The sequence below is a fragment of the Hydra vulgaris genome, chromosome 03 (genome assembly GCF_038396675.1).
Source record: "Hydra vulgaris chromosome 03, alternate assembly HydraT2T_AEP".
Taxonomy (NCBI): Eukaryota; Metazoa; Cnidaria; class Hydrozoa; order Anthoathecata; family Hydridae; genus Hydra; species Hydra vulgaris.
Window position 1 is genome coordinate 56337337 of NC_088922.1, and position 21457 is coordinate 56358793.

Sequence of the window (21457 nt, forward strand, 5' to 3'; positions counted from 1 at the left end):
CCGCATCCTCTCAAAGATAAAATTTAAATGGAAAACCTATTAAGAAGATCTTTTAAACAAATTTGAGGCTTAAAGAATTTCCCGTATGAACAAAGACTATTGGCGCTAAATATGACAAGTGTAAAATACAGACAAATTTGTGGAGATCTAATTAATGTTTTAAAATGAGGCAATAGTAATCACGATAAAAGTTTGTTTGAAATCAAAAACCAATTCAATACCTGTAGTCATATATTCTAACTAAAAAAACATTCCTCTTGCTTAAATATGTGTACAAACTTTTTCAGCCAGAGTAAAAGTGTGGATACAACAACTGGTATAATATGTAAAGGGTTTCATCAACTACAAAATCCAATGGAGAAAACTAATAGTTGCAGATAATCTGGCACTGCTGTTGAGTCAGATTTTTAACTGTTGTTCACTCTTTAAGTTATTTTCTGTTGTAGACCTTGAACCATGAATAATGGTCAACAGTCAGCTTTATATTACACAATGACTTGCAAGAAAAATCTGCACTTTTTAATTGTAAAGGGAAATATCTTGCCATTGAAGAGACTGCAAAGAGCAACCGGAGTGTGGCACCTTTAGACTTATTTTTTTTAACTGTATTTTCTTATGGTAAGATCTCATAAAAATAGGTTCTCATAAAATATTAACATTGGTGTGTTTTGATTCTCTTTATGTTTCAAAGTTCTTTACTTTCTAACTTACTCATCAATGTAAGTTTAAAAAAAAAAGTGTTGCAAATTTCACATTTTTTTTATGACTGAACATTAATGTAAAATGATACTTTTTAAGAAATGTAAAATTAAAAGTTTAAAACAAATGCAGACACTTTTTTCACTATTATTTTTGAAGATCACTTTTCAAATCGATAAAATCATTTGATATATCTTGTCAAATTTAGAAAATGCTCCAAAATAAACAAAAATTTTTCTTTGTCAAAATTCAGCAAATGTCAGCAGTTTTTCCAACATGTTTTAATTACTAGTTTGATAATGATAACCAAATTCAATTTTTTTCAAATTTTATGTTGCTTTTTGAACTGCTCAAATAATTTTTACAATTCAAGGTGTTTTTTTTTTCAGACTATCAGAGTTTGGAGACTAAAAGACACACATCCTGTTGCAGTTTTGCAAGGTCATACAGGAATGATCACTTCGTTAGAGGTAAAAAATACAATTTTTAAGCATTTTATTTACCAAGGTGTGGTGTAAAAAGGTACATTTTTTTTTTAAAAAACTCAAGTTAAACGTATAAATTTTTTTTTTAGTTCTGTCCAAGTGCTGATCCTTTTGTTAGGTATAATATTTTTCATGAATACTTCAATAAAATTTTGTCTCTGTAGCTATTTTTTTTTTATGTTTTATAGTAAAATAATTTTTTATGAAAAGTTAAAAGTAGATTTGACACTTCCACAACCATGTTTAACTGTTCTTCTTGTGCAATTCAAATGAAAAGCTTCACTCCTTATTCGACAAACATTTTGTACACCATTAGTTTAACTTGGATTTAACATATCAAAGATTTTTGTTTCATAATGATTTTGGCTTTTAATAGTTATATAATACTTAGTTGCAAAGCTCATTCTTTTTGTTATCTGATTTTTTTTTTTTTTTGCTAACTTACTATTAAAAAAGAAAACCTCGTCCTCGTCCATTTGGTGCAACAATAATGATAAATTATTTTTTGTTAATATATCAATTAATAATTTGTTTTGAAAAGTTTAAACTTATTTTCTGATGTTATTGTGTTGATGTGTTGACGTTTTCTGATTTATAAAATAAAAACAACTTGTTTTGGCACATAGAGGTGCCATTAAAATGTAATGGAACTCTTTTGCATGTTCTACATAAGTCGATGTATGTATTAAAGTCTTCGCAGCTACCTATTTTAGTATGGCGTTGTATTGCTTAACTAAATACACATATTATATATAAATATATTTCTTGAATGTTATATTAGCCTTTAATGAATGTTATATTAGCCTTTTTTAGGTAAGTTTATCATAAAAAAACTTTTATAGGTTCTTTTACAAAAATTTTTAAATTTTGTTTCCTTATGCTACAAATTTGGTCTTATACACTGTTTGATTTATCAAACATATAATTTTAACTCTTGGCTGAGAATCGATAAAGACATAAAAAATCATTCTTTTGTTTTACAGTATAATCATTTTCGACAAAAAATAAAACCGTATACCGATAAAAAAATGAACCTGTCTGTTTCTACCTATGTTAATAAGTCAAATTTAAGATATTTAAAGCTTTAGTTCATTGGCATTTACTCTAATTATAATTATATTGAAGAAACCTCCAGACTTTTGATAACTAGGATAAATAAACACCTTAAAACTGATAAAAAATGCGCACATATATATATATTTAAACATGTCAATTAATTGCAAAAATCTGTTTAATTGTAACTTTTTTGAGGTCTTGGATACTGCTCTAACTAAACATTAAAGGTAAAATGCAGTAGTGGTGTAGTGGTAAAGCGCTCGCTTCATAAGCGAGAGGTTCCGAGTTCGATCCCCACCACGTCCCTGGTAGTACCGCGCTCAACTTGTTTCTCCGCGCAGCGGCCTTGTTTGTCAAGGTTCGTGTTTCGGAGTTATAGAGTTGAGAGAGGGTTATAACCACAATTAAGTAGCCTCCTTATCTGTAGTGGCTTTCTGGGCCTTGGGGAGTCAAAATAACAAAAAAAAAAAAAAAAAAAAAAAAATAATTGCTCCTCTTTAAATGGGAAAATCCCTCACTTAATAAACTAACTTCCCATGATACTATTAACTTATCTATCTAAATAAACTGCCAGTTTATTTTATTTTGATTGTTTTGATAGGTTATTTATTGAGTCATTTTTTAATCATTTTTATTGCTTTATTATATATATTTTTTGTCCGTTAATATTTCTTTGCAAAGTCTTCTATTATGTGTGGGCATTTGTGTCAATCTAAGAAACTTTTTAACTGATTTCCCTTCTACTTTTTTCTCAACCTAGCTATTTTTCAAAATTATTTTATTCATGTAACCTTGATAATTTTCTCAAGGTTGCATAAAATTGCTTATGATGACCAGCAGTGTCAAGTTAAAGCAAGTTAAGTAACTGAAAAGCAGTTTATGAAACAATTAAGTGGCAAATAATAAGATGAAGGATCAGTAATGATCAGTAACAGAAAAATAGCGAGAATTTAACTTTCAAAGAATCGTATCAGAAATAATCTAAAAACATTTAAACCATCAGGTGGCATCTAACAGGGGTGGAACCTCATACTCGTCCGGCGACAAATGAAAATGCGTGTCAGTAGCTCGGCAAGCTTGGCACATCCAGACAGTTTGTTACTTACAAAAGAATGTTTATTAATAAAACCATATTTTAACTATAAAGATTTTTTTTCTTTGACACACCATGCAACTATCAGGGGTGGAACCTCATCTGACAGCACAAGACAACTCGTTTTCTCAAAGGGCTACTAAAATTTTCAAAAAATGCTTATCAGTCGCCTGGTGGGACAACCAGACATTTTGTTACTTACAAAAGAGTGTTTATTAATAAAACCATATTTAAAAAACTATATTTTAAACTATGAAGATTTTATTTATTGAGATTATTTAAACCTTTAAAAAAGCACCTAAAGTACACTACGTTTAAAGTACACTACGTTTAAAAATGTACATAAACTTTATGCAAGCTTATGAAAAAAATGCACTATGGTGCATTATATAACTTTACTAAACATAATAAAAGATTTCAATGTGCAACTATACTGTTTTTTAAAATGTTGTTATTGCATTTTAAAGCATGTTTTTTTTTTTTTCAATTCAAAGTAAGAGTGTTTAAAAAAAAAATTTAATCTTTACATTTGCATTTTGAATTCTGTTTTTTTCTCAGTTCATAATGCGTTTCAAAATTACATTTTCTTTTAATTCAAAATGCTAATGTATTGTTTTTTTAAATGCATTAATCGCATTTTGAATCATGGACATGTGAATGAATAATGTTAAACATTTCGCTTTTAATTAGTAAAATAAACTTTTATTTAAATTTTAAATAAAAAAACATTAATGATGCACGTGGACATTTTTTTTCTTAAAAAAGAAGTCTTAGTAAATTAAACTACTTTGAAAACATAATAATTTAAATATTCAAATTTGATTGAAGATTGAGTGAGAAAAGTTTATGGATTTATCTTTTTTGCTTCACACTATTTTCTAATTCTCAATTTCACTTTTTTTTTAATTAATATTTTATTTCTAATTAAACAGTTCCTATTAGTCGTAGTTGTTTAGTAGTCAGTAAGTTATTTTCTTCAGTTTTTATTACCCGAGAAAAAAGACCTAAAAATAAAAATACTGGACTACTAATTATCACAGCAGACAATTTAAGGAAGACATATATGATATTTCAATTGCGACCAGGAAAAAACCGTAGGTTCCTACCTTGTTTAACATCAAGGGTCCATAAGGTTTTAAAAAAAAAACTTGGAGTGTGAAAACAGTTAGAAACATTTTAGTTTATATTGAGAAATATTGATGATAATGCAGCTGTTAGAAAATCCATATTGACAGCCAGAGGTGGTGGGAGGAGAGAATTGGATGGTCTTTTGAAAAGTGAAAGAAAGTGATATTTTTCAGTAATCTTACTTTTTATTATTTATAAGTAATTAATAAAGTTATAATAAATTTATTATATATATTTATGAATTGTATATATAAATAAGTTTATTGTATATGTAATATAGTTAAGAAGTTCTTGTTAAAAGGTCTAAACTTGTAAAGTAAATGCATTGTTGTACCGAGGTTGCAGGTGGCAGTAAGAGTGTCGGTATTTCGGAGTAGGTGTGTGTAATATTTATAAAGGCTGAATCAACCCACACATCTATATAGAAAAGGAAGAAAATTTTATGGTTCTATTAGTAGGTAGTACATGTTGAATTTTTAAAATAAATGGTGGCTGTTTTAATAAAGTATGGTGCCTACCCAAACATTTCTTACAGTCAACAGATTAAAGAAACAAAGTAGATTTAATACCCAGGCCAGCTTTATCCCTACATTTAAATTCAATCAAGTCTATTTACGTTTGGACATACAAAGAATTAATTATGGTACAAACATCCATAAATAGTCCAAAGCAAGAACAAGATACCATTTGGAGAGTATTCCACTCAAAATTTGGAACAATCTTGTTAAATTAATGCAAGAATGATCTGTAGCTTACAAAAAAGCACCAAGGGGATATTTTAAATTCTAGTTTAGTATGTTTATTTTTGTTGCACTGATTTGGGCATTTTGCAGTTTTTTTATTGATAATTTTTGTTATCTTCGATAATGTTTTTATATAGAATTAAATGTTTTAGTATCCAAAATGCAAGATTCGTTTAAGAAAACCTTTTTTCTCAAATAAATAAGTTCTTATCTTTTTTATTTACTATTTCATGATTTTTAAATAGGCTTTTAGAAACAAAATCTTAATGCATCTATTTCTTTTTAATGCACTGTACATATGTGTGTATTGATGTATAAATTATAACTTTATTTTTACTGAAATGATTTTTGTAGAAAGAGTTGTGGATTTCTTATTGCTTATTTTAAATAGATATTTAATGTCAACTGGCGGAGATGGTAATATTTGTTTTTGGCCATGGTGTCCATTATCGAAAGAGTTCACGTAATCTTATTTTTGTTTTTTGTTTTTAAAGTGGTTTTTAATACAAAAAAATGACATCAAATAATTATATATAATGTTTTCAAATTAAGAAAAAATGACATCAAATAAGTATAAATAATGTTTTCAAATTTAAAAAGGCAACATAAAAATTTTCCATTTTGAGAAGCTACCAAAAAATTTTATTAATTTTTTAAATATGGACAAAAAAAATATTCTTTTAATTTTTTTTTTCCACTTCAAAAAATTGTCTGTTTGTGTTTTTCATTAAGAGATTATCTAATTTGATTAATTAATTTGGTATAACTTTTTAAATAACTTGAATTTTAACTAATAAAAAAAAAAAAAAAAAAAAGAGCAGTAAAAAATGAAGTTTAAAGTTTTGAAATAACATGAAGATGTTTAAATTTAGTATACTACAGTGCTGAAGTAATGTCTGGGCTAGGGATGGCTTTAGCAGGCCCTTGCAGTTTTGTGGGCCTCAATACAAAGAAAAAGATACTTTTAAAAGAAACTCTTTGTTTAATGACATGGAAAGGGGCCTCATGCTTTAAAATAGCCCTGGGCCCCAAAAAGTCTTTGTCTGCCACTAATATACTATTACATTTGAACTCGATTTTATGCCATATTTTGTTAAATTAAATTGGGGAAATCTCAATGAATTTATTGATAAACTTTTTTTATCAAGGAAAATACAACAAGACAGAACTCAGGCATCAATTTGGAAGAATGAAAAATAAAAAATAACTATATGGTTAATAAATTAGAAAAATAGTTTATTTTTATCAATATCTAAATAATTAATTTTGTTCAAATAGGTCACTTTTTTTATTTGAATGCTGATTTAGTAAAAATGGACAGCATGTTTTTGACCCTTCCCAATGATCACAAGGCGTGTTTAAGGCGTTAAATTGTGTACTAAAATTTATTAGTATGTTTTTAAATGTCTAAAACATGTCTTGTGTATACTGGATTTAAACATTGATAAATATTTTCCCTTTTTTATTGTAAAAATTAATTTAAAAAATTTTTAAATAATGCTTTAAACTATTTTAGCCTAACACCTATTAAATTCAATGAAAAGTCAAGACCTGGTGCGCAAATGCTGTGTTCCTCCTTTAGTCCAGGTAATTTTATCAGTTGTTTATACTACAATAATAAAGTTGCTAGTTTAAATGTTTCACAATTTTTTTATTAAGAATTATTGCCCTAATAGATTTTCAATGGAAATTTTTAGGTGGTAGTTTTTTGGTAACAGGAAGTTCAGATAATTTCATTCGTATATACCAGCTTTATCCAGATGGTCCAGAAAAGATTGTAGAGTTACCAAACCATGTGGTAAATTTAGCATAAACTTTTTTTTGTCTTTTATATACAGATTATCTGAATTTTCGAATGCAAAAAGTTAAATCCTAATAGTCATCATCATCATCATCATCATCATCATCATCATCATCATCATCATCATCATCATCATCATCATCATCATCATCATCATCATCATCATAATCATCAACATTATCATCATCATCATCATCATCATCCATCATCATCATCATCATCATCATCATCATCATCATCATCATCATCATCATCATCATCACAGTTACCATTATCATTACATCATTATTATCATCATCATTATCGTCATCATCATTACATCATCATTATTATCATCATCATTATCATCATCATCATCATCATCATCATCATCAACATTGTTATCACCATCATCAACAATGAAATTTTCTATTGAACAACATTATAAATGGCAGCACTTCTTTTTTAACTCTCTGTTAAATGTGACCTTGTTGATATGAAGAAAAATTAATAATATTTAATAGTATTTTAAAATATTTATTAACTACTGAAACAATGCATAACAATAAGAATAAAACAAACAATAACAAAATACAAGACTTAAGAAAAGAAATAATATTTTTTCTAAAATCAATTTTTATTTACAGGATCATGTGGACAGCATTTTATATAGTCACAGAGGGGATAGGTATGCTTTTTAGTTTTATTTATTAGATTTATTGTTATAAATTCTAAATAATTGCTGTAGATAGAAAGTTAAAAATCAAAACAGAATATTTAAAATTAGGTTAAAATTTCAAAAATAATCCAAAAATCTAAATTTAATCTAAAAAGTGATTTGCGATTCAATATAACAAATCTTTTTACATTCAAGTAGTTTAATAATAATAGTAAAACATGGCTGAAATTAAGCTTATTGCGATAGTGAGTCGTGATTTCTTTTTGTACTTTCGCGATTTGTTTTTTCTTTAAAAATATATTTTCACTTTTTTTTTTTTTTTTTTTTTTAATTTGGTTCTTATTATTATTTTTTTCTGATTTACCTTTTTTTTTTTTGGAAATTCTTAAAAATATAAAATGTTTTGTCTGAGGTTTTTATTAGGGTCATCCATAAAGTACGTCATGCTATAAATTTAACTTTTAAATAGAACTGCGATCTTTTTCACTTTTGCATTAATTTTTAATTACTTTAAACCAATAATATCTTACTTCTATTTTAAAGTTAAATATAGTGTAGTTTACTTTATGGATAAAGTACATCACAGTAAACTATAAACTAAATCAAAATAGCCAGTTAAGTTACTACAGTTAAGTTACTTCAGTTAAAGTTATTCAACTATTAAGTATATTTAATATGGTAGACATACTAGTAAAAGTTAGCCATAGAAATGTTTCTTTTTATATCTTATATGTTGTTAACACAAAATAAGCTAAAAAAAATTTCAAGTAAAATTTATTTTGACAAAAAATTTCAAACAGAATATGAAAAATGCAATACCGTTTTTTTTATATTTCTGTTTTATTTGTAGCAATATCAAGATTAAACATTTTCTATAAATACGCAAGTTGTTTTTAGGAGTTAATTTTAAAAAGAAATCTATTTGAACATATGAATTTCAATCTACTAAAATTTTTTTATTAAAATAGTCTTGAATTTGAAATTTAAAATTTTTAAAAGTTCAAAACAATATGTTTATTTTACAACCCTTAATTGAAGGCTCAAATTAAGTGATCACGAATTGCGATATCTGGAAATACTTCTGGTCTTTAAATTTTTAGTTTTGTTACATACTGTACGATGTAATGTTAAAAAACAACCGCAAATCACAACAGTCTAGAGTAATTTAGCAGTGATCTTATTCAATATTTTCTTATAAATCAAATAAAACCATCAATAAAATGCTTATAGCTATTTAACACAGATATTTATATAAAATTAAAGAGTTTAAAAACAAATAAAAACTAATTTAAACTACTTGTAATTATTTTACAACAAAACAAAAAAAATCTAATAATTTATCTTAATATATATCTTTTTATTTTATTTTTTATTATCAATTAATTAATTTCTAATTTAAAACATTTAAAATACTCAAATAAATAATTCCTCAAAGCTTCCCTTCAAACAAAAATCGATTTTAAAGGGAGCTTAAAATGCAGAGGCGTGCTGTGTTTGTATTAAAGAGAATGATAAACAAAAAATGTTGAGGCTAAATTTTTTTGATTAAAGAATAAATGTATACTAAGAAAAACTAATTTTTTTTGTTATAGTTAAAGCTTGACTTCTCCACTTTGTAATTGGCTAAATAGTTTTCATAATATATGCTTAATTTACAGAGTTGATAATTTATTCTAGCGCATTTTATTCCTAAGAGTTTTAGTACATGGCGTCATTGATTTTTTTATTTGTTGACATAATCGGTCTTGTTTAAAATTGTTTTAAAATTGTTTAAAATGTAAAAGTTTTTTACAAAATCGATCTTTTAAACAAACAAAGAAATCAATGATGCCATGTACTAAATCTCTCAGGAATAAAACACGATTGAATAAATTATCAAGTCTGTAGATTGCAGCATATGTTTTAAAGACTGTTTGATGAAGAAGGCAAAAAAAGTGGAGAAGGCAAGCTTTGACTAAAACAAAAAAATTTAGCCCATGCATTTTTTGTTATCATTCTCTTAAATATGAACATGTCTCGGCACATTGGGATCCCTTTAATGTTTCATACAATGTGCAAATAGCTTTTGTATAATTTTTTATCAGTTGATTTTTAAATTACCACACTAATTTTTCAGGCCTTATTATTTTTTCCTATAACTTTTTCATTTATTTATAATGCTTGAATTACCTGATGTTTAAAAAATTAATAATTTAAAATATAAAAGTTTTGACTGTTATTATTTTTCCAGTAGTTAATATATTGTTTTATTTTTTCATTAATTTAATACGATTGACCTTTTTCTTAGAACAGTGTCCACAGTTTTTAATACACTAAGGTCTAGAAATATTTTCATATATCACAATTTGCAATCACTTAACTGGAGCTTTGTGTTAATCAATGCTAAGATTTCTGCTCCACTAATTAAACACATTTGTCTAGGTATTTTAAGGTTTGTCTAATTATTTTAAATCAAGTTAAGCTAAATAAGTTTGAAAAATTCCTAATTCAGTTGGATTCATTTTCCTAATGTTTTCAATTATCATTTTTTTTTTTTTTAAACTAAATTGCATGACTATTGTGGTAATTGTTAGCGATTATATAGTTAATCACAGTATATACTGTTTAGCAGGTTTTTTAAAAGTAAATTAAACTCATTTATTGTTTTCCTTTTTTTAAAATGGCTGCCTAATTTTTAGATAGTTTAAATTTGGTATTACAATATAAAATAAATGCCAGTCTAATTTTTGGAAATGGCTAAATATTACTTAAAAAAGCTCAGTTATAGTTTCCAAAGTGCAAATTAATAGTCTCATAATTTTTTAATTTATTATGAAAATGTAAATAAAGTTTTAAAAATTCATTATATTAAAATTTATTTTTTAGATTTCTTAGTGGTTCTCGAGATGGAACGGCAATGATATGGTATTATCAAAACTCTGAGTGGCATGCAACTTGCTTAGATGCTTCTGCAAGGCTGAAAGGGTAAAAAAAATTATAATTGTTAGCTGTAAATTATAGCACACCAAAGTAGTTTTTTTAAAAAGTATTTTAAATGAGTGATATTTCATGTTGAAAATCTAAATTAAAAGCTAGTGGCTAATCTATTTTAATGATTTGAGTGGATGCGCCTCTCCCTATTCTCCCTATAGATGTGCGTCTCTTTACTAATAATTTGTTATAACCCACTCAGGCCACCAAAAAAAATTTCTTCGATTACATTTGAAAATAAACTATATACAAATTAAATACAAAAACAGGTTTTATTGTAAAAGTAAATCTTGAAATTGAAACTGAAATTTTATTTTAATTACTTTTCCTCTTTGTCTCTTTAAAAATCTGCATTTAATGCTAAAAAAATTTATAATTAAAAAAAGGTTTAAAAAAACCAGTTAACAGATAATATTGGTATTGCATTGACACATTGCACAATAAATTTGTAAAATGGCACAAATTGCATCACTATTGAAAAAATTTATATTAAAAAGAAAAAGGTTTTGCACTATTTTTATAGTATTCGAAATAAAATTTTTTTAATAAAACAAATATTTCTAAATAAAAGAATATTACTTTTAAACATGATTCAAATTGATTTTAAAATGTATTTGTACAAACACTAATATTACATATGAATACATTTTTTTTAAATGAAAATTTCATCATTGATACACACAAGTATGTGTATCTGTTCATGTTCATCATCTTGTAACTGATGAATTAAATGACCAAGTTGTTAGTTACAGCCACCTAGAAATAATATTGTTATAAAAACACTGGTGATTGTAAATGAAAGTTTTCTGAGATAGCTGGCTATAAAAATATCAGAAGGCAGGGTATATAACATTCTCCATCATTATTTGTCTTTAAGAAAGCTATGTTTGCCCTGGGTACTACAGTTACTCACAGTTACTTAAAAAACTACAATGCATCAACAATTCAGACTATTGTTTGGAGTTCATTGCATTTAACCGTTTCTTTGCTATTGTTTTTAAAAAAGAATTTTTATTTTCCAGTTTCCCTGATATACTGAAGTTAATTAAAAATGATGACTGGTTTATTTTTTTTTCTCTTAACCAAACAGATTGTTATTTTAATTATGTTGCAGCTGTCTTGTTTATCAATAGTTTTGTTTTAGAGGTATACATTTGAAAATAAGAAAAGAGACGAAAGACATCAGTCTAAGGACCGTTATCAAGAAAATCACAAAAGTAATAACAGACAGCTTTAGGTTGTTGTATTAAGTGAGATAATGGCTTGAATCTGCTGTAGAAGAAGTACAAAATAAAATATTTAAAAAGATCATAGCATATTCCAGTCACCTTAAAGAGAACATGAAGAAACTGAATCCAAGATAGGGTCAGGCAAGCTCCAAATCAAGGAGTGAACTTAAGTGATTAATTGAAAACAAATTACAAAGTTAATTATCTGAGTAAAAAATTGAGAAAGGCTAAAAATATGAGTTGTAATTTGAGCAGAGTCAGTGGTAGTAGAGCTAAGTTATACAGTGTGATAAGCTTTACATTCATCAATAATAGAATTAGCTGGTGGATAAATAAAAAGGTATTGGTCTGTTTAGTTGGAAATAACTTCAAGAAAGAGTGCAAGAAAGAGTCCTTAAAAAAAGGAGAATGTTGAAAGAGAAAAAGGTCCTAAATAAAAGCATGTAAAAAAGTAGTCAAAAGAAAACTGTTTTCACAACAAATAAATGAATTGATTTGCAAGGATATGCCTATGTGAAGCATTCTTTGTGAATCAAAGGTTGCTAGCAATACAGAACTAACACAGAAGTTCAAAGATAAAACACCCGAATTAGTCTCACAAAGAGTTAGTAGGTCTGGTGAATTTTCTGAGAGTTTCTGAGAATTTTTAACAGATGCAAAGTTACTATAAAAATCATAAGTATGTGTAAAAGAAAACTTAAAATAATTTAGTGGTTTTGATTGTTTTTTTATGGTCTAAATATCCTAGAGCTTGACTAAATTATAGATAATGCATAAGATCCTCAGCAATTAGCTAGCAATTACAGCAATAGCGTTGTAGTAGTACAACACTTTGTAATTTTCAAGTTCAATTAATAAGTTTATGTTTTATAGTGTGTTTCTTTTTAAATGTTTTTCAATTTTCCAATTGCTTTGGCCTAATGTTAAAGAAGTTGTTATGTATTTTAATGTAGTTATAATAATTATATAAACAAAACTTTATTAATTTTTGGTACAGAAACATGTTCAGCTAGGACACTAATTTAAAAAATTATTTTTAATTTATTAGAAACTTCTCACATATTCCCAGGATTCCACATCCCAAACTATATTTTTATTTATCTGTATATAGTGATATGCTTTTACATTATTTTTAAGCGATCCTAAACTCAATGATGAAGCAGAAGCTAAAACAAAATTAAAAGTGACAATGGTAATTTTTTTTTAATATATTTTTAGTTTTCACTGTGTCTTGTAGTTATTTTTTGGTAAGTATTTGTTCTTATATTGCAAATTCTTTTTAAGATATGTTGGAATGCCAATGATAGATTTATAATAACTGCTGGAACAGATTATGTTTTAAGAGTTTGGGATTCTAACTGTGCTGTTTTTGTGAATGCACTTAAAGGTCATACAGAGGAAGTTTATTTGTTAGAGCCACATCCTAACTTTCCACAAATAATTCTAAGTGCAGGTAAGGCTATTTTAAGTTTTTTTTTTAATAATGGTATTAAAATACAATTTCAGTGATAGATAAATCTTTAAAATTTTTTTATTAAGTATCAACCTATCTCTGAAGTTTTTATTAAATCTCATGAAAAAACAACAAGTTTAAAACAAAGTGTCATATATTGCCTAACTTAATCTTCATTTGTTGAAAATATAATAAAAATATATAGTTTGCACCAAGGCTCTTATGAATAATGTAAATTGTAAGTTCTTATTGCTTAATTTGCAATTTAAGTTGATGAATGTCTTTAAGTTGAATAAGATATTTTAGTAAGCATTTTAGTTGTTACTAATTTTTATTTAAAATAGAAATGCAGAACAACCATAATCTCTACCTTTACAGTTTTATAGCTCTATAACCTTTAACTGTTCGATCTTTTACCACAATGTTCAATCTTTTACCACAATGTTCAATCTTTTACCATAATGTTCAATCTTTTACCACAATGTTCAATGTTTTACCACAATGTTCGATCTTTTACCACAATGTTCAATCTCTTACCACAATGTTCAATCTTTTACCACAATGTTCAATCTTTTACCACAATGTTCAATCTTTTACCACAATGTTCAATCTTTTACCACAATGTTCAATCTTTTACCACAATGTTCAATCTTTTACCACAATGTTCAATCTTTTACCACAATGTTCAATCTTTTACCACAATGTTCGATCTTTTACCACAATGTTCAATCTTTTACCACAATGTTTGATCTTTTACCACAATGTTTGATCTTTTACCACAATGCTCGAACTTTTACCACAATTTTCAATCTTTTACCACAATGTTCGATCTTTTACCACAATGTTTTACAGCAGTAAAAGCTTAAGCTTGCACTTATTACAGGTTTACAATCAATAACTCTTTACCACTTTTCTTACCCTACAGTAACTATTAAGTTATTACTGTAGGGTACAGAAAAGTGTACTATTCTTTTAAAATTATTACAAGGCTTTTGTTGTTGTCATTTATTAAAGGTTTATCAGAATCTCATAAGTGAGAAAAAAATTAAAAATGGACTTGGTTTGAAAAATATTTTATAAGTTCATTATTAAGACAATCAAAATTATTTTTATGCTCTTAATAGTTTTAATTTATCACAAGTTTGTGCATAATTTTGAAAAAAATCACTATCTATAAAATTATTTTATTCTTAATTATATAATGATTTTATTATATAACTGATCATTATTGTAGCACTATATTATGGTGATTTATATAAGATATATATAATATAAGAACAAAGTCATGATTCTACCAATATGACTGTTTACAACTTCAACTCCGTCATGATTTGACAGACTGCAAAGCCAATAGCTGTCTACTTTACAAGAAAACACACATTATATTAAATCAATTCTGAACCAATTAAAGGTCCTATCCTTAAACAAATAGCAATAACATTCTATAAAAATTTTTGTTAGTGATGTTGCTTAATTTTTTGTTGTTGTTGCAATATTTAACCAAAAAAAAAAATTATTTAACAAAAAACAGCATATATAAAGTAAAAAATTGATTTTTCTTTTCAAACAACTCAACAAAGTTATATTAGAATCAACATAAAAATCATTTCTTTATTTAAATGTAGCAATACTTTACTGTAAACAGGTAGTAAACTATTGTTATTTTCCTATTCATTCTACTTTTGTTATTAGAGATGTTTTCTGCTTGTTTGCATTTGTTCAAAGAGTAAAAAGTGCACACACTAATTTTTTTCTTTTTTGATAATATTGTTTTTATTCTTTTTAAAAAAACTAAAAATAATTTTTACTAATTAAAGAATCTAAAAAAAAGTGTAGGGGATTAATTATTGCTTATAAAGTTCTTTACATCTACACTTTTATATTTAGTTCTTGTATAACTTATAATAATAAACAGTTTTTTTTATGTTTTCAGGTCATGATGGGAATATTATTCTATGGGATATTTACAAGTTTAAAAAGTTAAAATTATTTTTCAACATGCTTGAGGGTCAAGGACATGGTGCAATATTTGACTGCAAATTTTCTCCAGATGGGTTTTCAATTAGTGCAACAGACAGCCATGGTCATTTACTTTTGGTTGGATTTGGATCTGATGAACGATTTCTTAATGTTCCTTATGAACAATTTTTTCATACTGACTATAGACCTATCATAAGAGATGCAAATAACTATGTCATAGATGAGCAAACTCAAACAGCACCACATTTAATGTATCCACCATTTCTTGTTGATGTTGATGGTAATCCTCATATTGAAACTTATCAGCTGCTAATACCTGGAAGAACAGCTGCTAACCTTCCGCATATGCGTACTCCTCAAGTTGATGAAAATCTTCCACCTCTTATGGCAGAGATTGCAGCAGCTGAGGGTATATTGAATGGAAAATAATGTTTAGCATGTGAATTTTTTTTCCAACTGTTAAGTATCACATAAGTTATAAATGCCATACATTATATATAGTGATATGAGGTTTTGTATTACCCATATTACATTACTCATACATAAAGTTTTGCAGTTAATTAGTTCAAAAAAATTTTTTTTAGCATCTGTGTTTTGCAAGTAAACTTGTTTGATGTTAATATAAGACACTCTTAAGAAGCTAATCTGTGTAATGTTTATCATTTTTTAAACATTAAATAACTTTAGTATTATAGATTTAATAATATTAAATGAAGTTATATTAAAAAATTTAGTGTTACAAACTTGTTATATAAAGCTTTTTTTTAATATGTAGCAATTATTATTTATCATAGGCATATATTATGTGATATTTTACGTGATATTTTTTACTTACAATCCCATCACTGTTATGATTCGACATAAATAGACATGCAGTAAAAACACAAAATAGTCCTATTTTTGTTATTTTTATCTATATAGCTTCAATTGTTCAACAGCGAAACCGTAACAACTCAGTTGGAGGTCTTTTAAGCCCTAGCGGTGTAGGCCTTGGTTTACGTGAAAGTGGGGATGTTGAAGGGGTTCGTCAGCAAAATAATTCATATGTGTCTGGTGATATAAGCGATGCAGATGCAAAATTATGGTGGAGAAGAACAATAATTCCCAAAAACAACTTGTACAATGAGAAGTAAATTAATTTAATAAAAGGATGCTACTAACAATATAGAGCAATATATAATTTTATTGAACTTAGTTTATGTATACACAATAAGGTTATACATAATGATTATTATTACAATTAATGTGAAGTAAGCAAAAGCAATGCGACAAATATTCTAAATATAGAAATATTCTATGTTTAGGATGCTTTGTCTCATTGCTTGTTTAATTCTTAAATATATAAACTTTAAAGATATAAATTTTCTATGATTTTATAGAGAAGATGAAGAAAAAAGGTTAAAGCAAGGAAAAAATGAAATTCTTTTATATAAAAAAGAGCAAATAAAGAAACAAAGAAAGGTTTGATAGCATTATTTGACAGTTTTCGTTGGTTGTTTATGTTAGTTTCTATTGTTTATTGGTTGTTTTTCTTCAACATTAATAGTTTTGCATTTTTAGTTTTAATAGGTATACAAAATAATTTATAAATTTAATTTTTTTAAAATAAAGTTTTCAGAAGAAATACCCGATGATAACTGTAATTTAAGATCAGTTAGTGGACGTGGTCGCGGTCGCACTCGTTTATCAAAAGTAAGAGTTCCTGTTTCCTATGTTAGGGCATCTGCAATGGGTACTTTTGACCATGTTGTATCATCCAGTGGCAGAGAAGTGATGAATATTAATGAGGATGTATCTGTTATTAGTGAAAGTGAGCCAGAAGATTGGCAGGGAGAGAGCAGGTAATAGTTAAATCTACTTTTCTGATGAATAATTTTGATAATTAAAATATACATAACAATCATAAAATCAGTTATTTTTTTTATATGACTAACTTTTATATAAAGTAGTGGAAATCAATTTTTTTTTTCCCTTTTACAGTGATTCAACTGATGATTCAGATTGGATAGATGAAAGGTTAATAAGCAAAGAACAGAATGAGCTTGCACCTCGCAAAAGGTACATTTAATGTTATTCAGTTTTTTACATTTATATTTTACAACTGCAACATGAACCTTTGATATAAATAAATTTATTGCATAGAAACAGTTTAAGAATAATAAATATTTATTCAATAATTACAATCTATATTTAAAACTTTTTAAATATGATTTAAAATAATAGTTTTTTTTTTAAGAAATTTTTAAATTTTGTTAAATATTAGGTAAATACTTATTTAAAATCTTTAGTTTAGTGAATATCACTTATTTATATGTATTTAATCATTTCCAAACTATTTAAAAATGCAACACCGCCATAACCTTTTTTTTTTTTTAATGCTTTGACACTGTGTAGGATTTCTTTAATATGAATGACTAATGAATTAATTAGTGTATGAATGCCATACTCTACCCAGCCCTTGGAATTAGGTAGCTATGACAACAGTGTTCAATACAAGTATGAATAATAGATTAGCAGAGGTAGAGAATAGAATCAGGAGTAAGAAAGTTACAAGCATGATAAAGAGAGGCAAGCTTAGCAAATACTAACTTAGCAATGAATCAGGTATATGATTTCAACCTTTCTGACCAAGAAAGGTCAGTAGTGAAAGTTAGTTAGAGAAAAAATTAAGTACACGACTCGGTAAGAGTGATAGGAGTTTATAATTGTCTCATCAGCAAATAAAGAAGTTGGATTACTAAGAAGATTATAATATTGATGAGAAACAACACAAGACCAAAGATGAAACAAACTGTGGACAACTTAATTCAATGTGATTTAAATGTATTTTTTTTTATTTACTAATCTGTTTCTCTAGGAAGACAAGAAAAGTGTGGTAGTTAGATTCAAGAGGTAAATGAGAGAAATTTTTTGCTGTTGTATTTTGCAAAGAATTCTGCCTTATCTTTGGGAGAGATAGTACAATCATTTTTGTGTATGAGAGTTGGAAGGATAGGCATGTCTTTGTTAATTACACTGGTAAAAATTTTCCAATAGTCTCTAGAACCTAGCTTCTAAAATTTAGTTATCTGAGGATAATGGACCTTATTGTCAGGATATACTAGCAATGAAAAAAACGTAAAGTACAAAATCTTAAGATTATTTTTGTGAACGAATAAAATGATCACGATTAAAAATAGCATTTGCTCTTAAGATGGATAATTGACATTGTGACTCAACTTGAAACCAGTAAGAAGAAATGTTTCCATGCCTGTCTGAATCCAGGAGATTATGTAGAAGGCAATTTTCAGTGGAGTGCCCAAAAACTATCTTTAAGAAAATCATGAAAGGAATCTCAATCAGCTATAAGGCAGTAGTAAGAAGCGCAATGATAGGGTGAGTCTAATGACAATGAAGTACCAAAGATAAAAGTAGTGAGATCATAGCATGATCTGAACCATCAAGAGAGAACAAGAAGAAACTGAGCACAAACTAGGGGCAGAGACAAAATACAAGTCAAGGAGTAAAGATAAGAGTTTATATAAAGATTATCTGGTAAATAAGTTACTATCTGAATAAGAGATAAGGAAAGACTAGTTTTGATATGAAAAAGCACATAAAAGAATGGTCTAATGATTCAAACATAATTTCACAACAAGTAGGTGAATTAATGTAAAGTATAGATCCAGGCAAAGCATGTGGCTAATGGAGTCTTTGTGAATTAAAAGATCATAGCCATAAACAATGGGATCCAAAAATGAAACACCCAAATTAATCTCACAAAGAGAAAATAGGTCTGATGAATTTTGGTAAGTTTTTTAAAATGTTAAGTTACTTTAAAGATCATAAAAGGTTAAAACTATTTGGTGGTAATGAGTTTTTTTTTAGGTATTTTAGTCATCTCTTCAATTATTTGGGAACTTGAGCCAATCATAGAATTTATGATTGGTCTGAGCAATAATCTATCTATGCAGTTGTCTCAGATCTGTTAATCAACCTAAAGTTATAACAAATGGCTTCTTGTTTTTGTTTTTTTTTTAAAATTTATTCAAAGTCATTTATTGTCCTCTAAAAATTTTTTTTTTTAAGATTACACTTGATTTTTTCACTTAATAAATTGAATAAATAGTTAAAGATTAGAGTATAAAAAAACTAATTTATGATTATACTATAAATAATTAATTAACGTTTATAGTATAATCATACGTTTATTTTTATAATCAACGTTTATTTTTATTATTAGCAATTTTTATTTATTCTTACAACAGTATTATTGGCAGATTTAAGCAAATTTTTAGTGTAGAAATTGAACTGGTTTGTCTTGCTTAAGACTTTAGAAAATTTCCTTAACTCTTTAGCAATGTGACAGCATGTACTGGGTTACATGTTGCTGGTAAGAGGTTGATCATGATGATCCTGATTGATTTTAGTAAGAAGATGTTTCAAATGTAACAGCTTCTTACTAAAAGTGTAACTTATAAAATGTGCACAAAAAAACTTTCACTTTTTCAAATTAATTTGAAAACAATTAAAAATAAATTTGAAATTTAAAATATTTAATTTAAATTAGTTATTAATTTATCATAAACATATTCAAAATAATCAGAATTTGTTCAAAATTGATTTTGATTTTAAGTATTGCAAGACCTTAAAGACCAGTGCTAAAAGGTATTAGCATGGTTACATATTTCTAAACAAGTCATAGTTAGCATTGTTGCTTATTTGTTGTTGCTTTTTTTTATTACTAATATTTTATTAAATTCACCTCCCCAGGCCTCCAGAGAATCAGTACAGTCAAGGATGCTACTAAGTTTTATGTATTTTTATATATAATTTGCAACTCTTTTTTAACTCTAAACACGAACCTCGTTAAACTAAGCTGCTGCACAGATTATGAACAGTACTTCTAGAGATGTAGAGTAGATTTGACCATTGAATCTCTTGATTGTAAAATTCATTGTAAAAAGTTATGTCGAAAATCTTATATAATTATAGGCGTAAAAAAAAGGCTGTTTCTTCGGATGTTGAAGATAATGATGAACTAGAGGTTGATGTTATAAGTAGAGAAAGTTCTTCGGATACACACACTTCTGAGTCTTCTGAAAGCGAAGAGAATGTTAATGATAAAACTGAAACTGTTGTTGTTAAAAGAAGCAAACGTGTGAATAGGGGAAAACAGAAAGCATCGCGGACCTGTCTTCCTGAAAAAGTTTTTCATAAAAAGTCTAAAAAAGAAGTCAGTTATTTTTTTTTTAAATATTGTAACTATAAAAATTATATTTTACTATTATTTTTTTACTTATTACATGTTATTTATTATATTAAATTATTTTAACTTTTTAAAAGATATGCACCCACAAAGCCATTCCTCTGCAAGAAAATATTGAAGAATATTTGCAGTTTCATCAGCCAACTGAGTGGATTTTGAGTACCCATAGTAAAAAGTTTCCATACTTTCCTCAAATAGGTGATGAGGTACTTAATTTATTTTTAAAGTGCAATTTTTTTTGTTGCATGTGGCCTTTTCGATACTACTTGCTGATACTACTCACAGTCATTAATAATTATAGTTAGCAGGGGTCGAAATGGTTTTTCTCTTTAATTTAGCACTAACGCTTTTTCTATTTACCATAATTACCGGTTTATGCTTTTATTTTGTTGAATTTTTTCTTGTTAAAGTTTTTACATGTTTAAATGTTATTATATGGTACCTGTACCGAAAAGATAGATACTAAAAAATTCACATAATGCAAATAGTGGAACGCTAGTTCCTTCATTAAAAAATATAAATATTTAATAATTCTTTGCAAATGGTTAAAGTTTTATTATTTTGTAACTTATAGTTCCGGTCCTGAAATGAATGATTAATTAACTGAAAAGAAATTTGGGTTTTACTGTTACATTTTTATGGCAAAAATATGCTGTGAAATAAATATGTAAATATGCTAACAATATGCAGCAATTTAAATCACATGGCATGATAAACAGTATATTAAATCAAAACAAGTTATTAATCAAATATAATTTCATAACTAAAAAGATAAAAAAGATTTGCTATGAATATCAATTTGATTTATTTTTATGCTCTTTAAAATAAAAGGAAATTTTTAAAAATTTTTTCCAAGTGTTTGTCCATGGATCCACACTTGATCAACGTGTGATTTGGATTAAATCCTATTTTTC

The 21457-nt window shown here is 26.8% G+C and overlaps 1 protein-coding gene across 6 annotated transcripts in view; it reads left to right on the plus strand.

Moving 5' to 3' along the window:
- LOC100204675 (bromodomain and WD repeat-containing protein 3) overlaps positions 1-21457 on the plus strand; it is a 53980-nt gene that overhangs the window by 14712 nt on the left and 17811 nt on the right. For all 6 annotated transcript variants that reach the window (XM_065793760.1, XM_065793763.1, XM_065793761.1 and 3 more), the window contains exons 10-25: positions 1089-1169; positions 1274-1302; positions 5596-5667; positions 6721-6791; positions 6902-7002; positions 7632-7672; positions 10529-10627; positions 13000-13054; positions 13147-13315; positions 15249-15704; positions 16217-16424; positions 16675-16756; positions 16907-17136; positions 17276-17353; positions 20270-20510; positions 20621-20749. In XM_065793760.1, the coding sequence (XP_065649832.1) occupies positions 1089-1169; positions 1274-1302; positions 5596-5667; positions 6721-6791; positions 6902-7002; positions 7632-7672; positions 10529-10627; positions 13000-13054; positions 13147-13315; positions 15249-15704; positions 16217-16424; positions 16675-16756; positions 16907-17136; positions 17276-17353; positions 20270-20510; positions 20621-20749 (2142 nt within the window). The remainder of the gene's footprint in view (positions 1-1088; positions 1170-1273; positions 1303-5595; positions 5668-6720; positions 6792-6901; positions 7003-7631; positions 7673-10528; positions 10628-12999; positions 13055-13146; positions 13316-15248; positions 15705-16216; positions 16425-16674; positions 16757-16906; positions 17137-17275; positions 17354-20269; positions 20511-20620; positions 20750-21457) is intronic.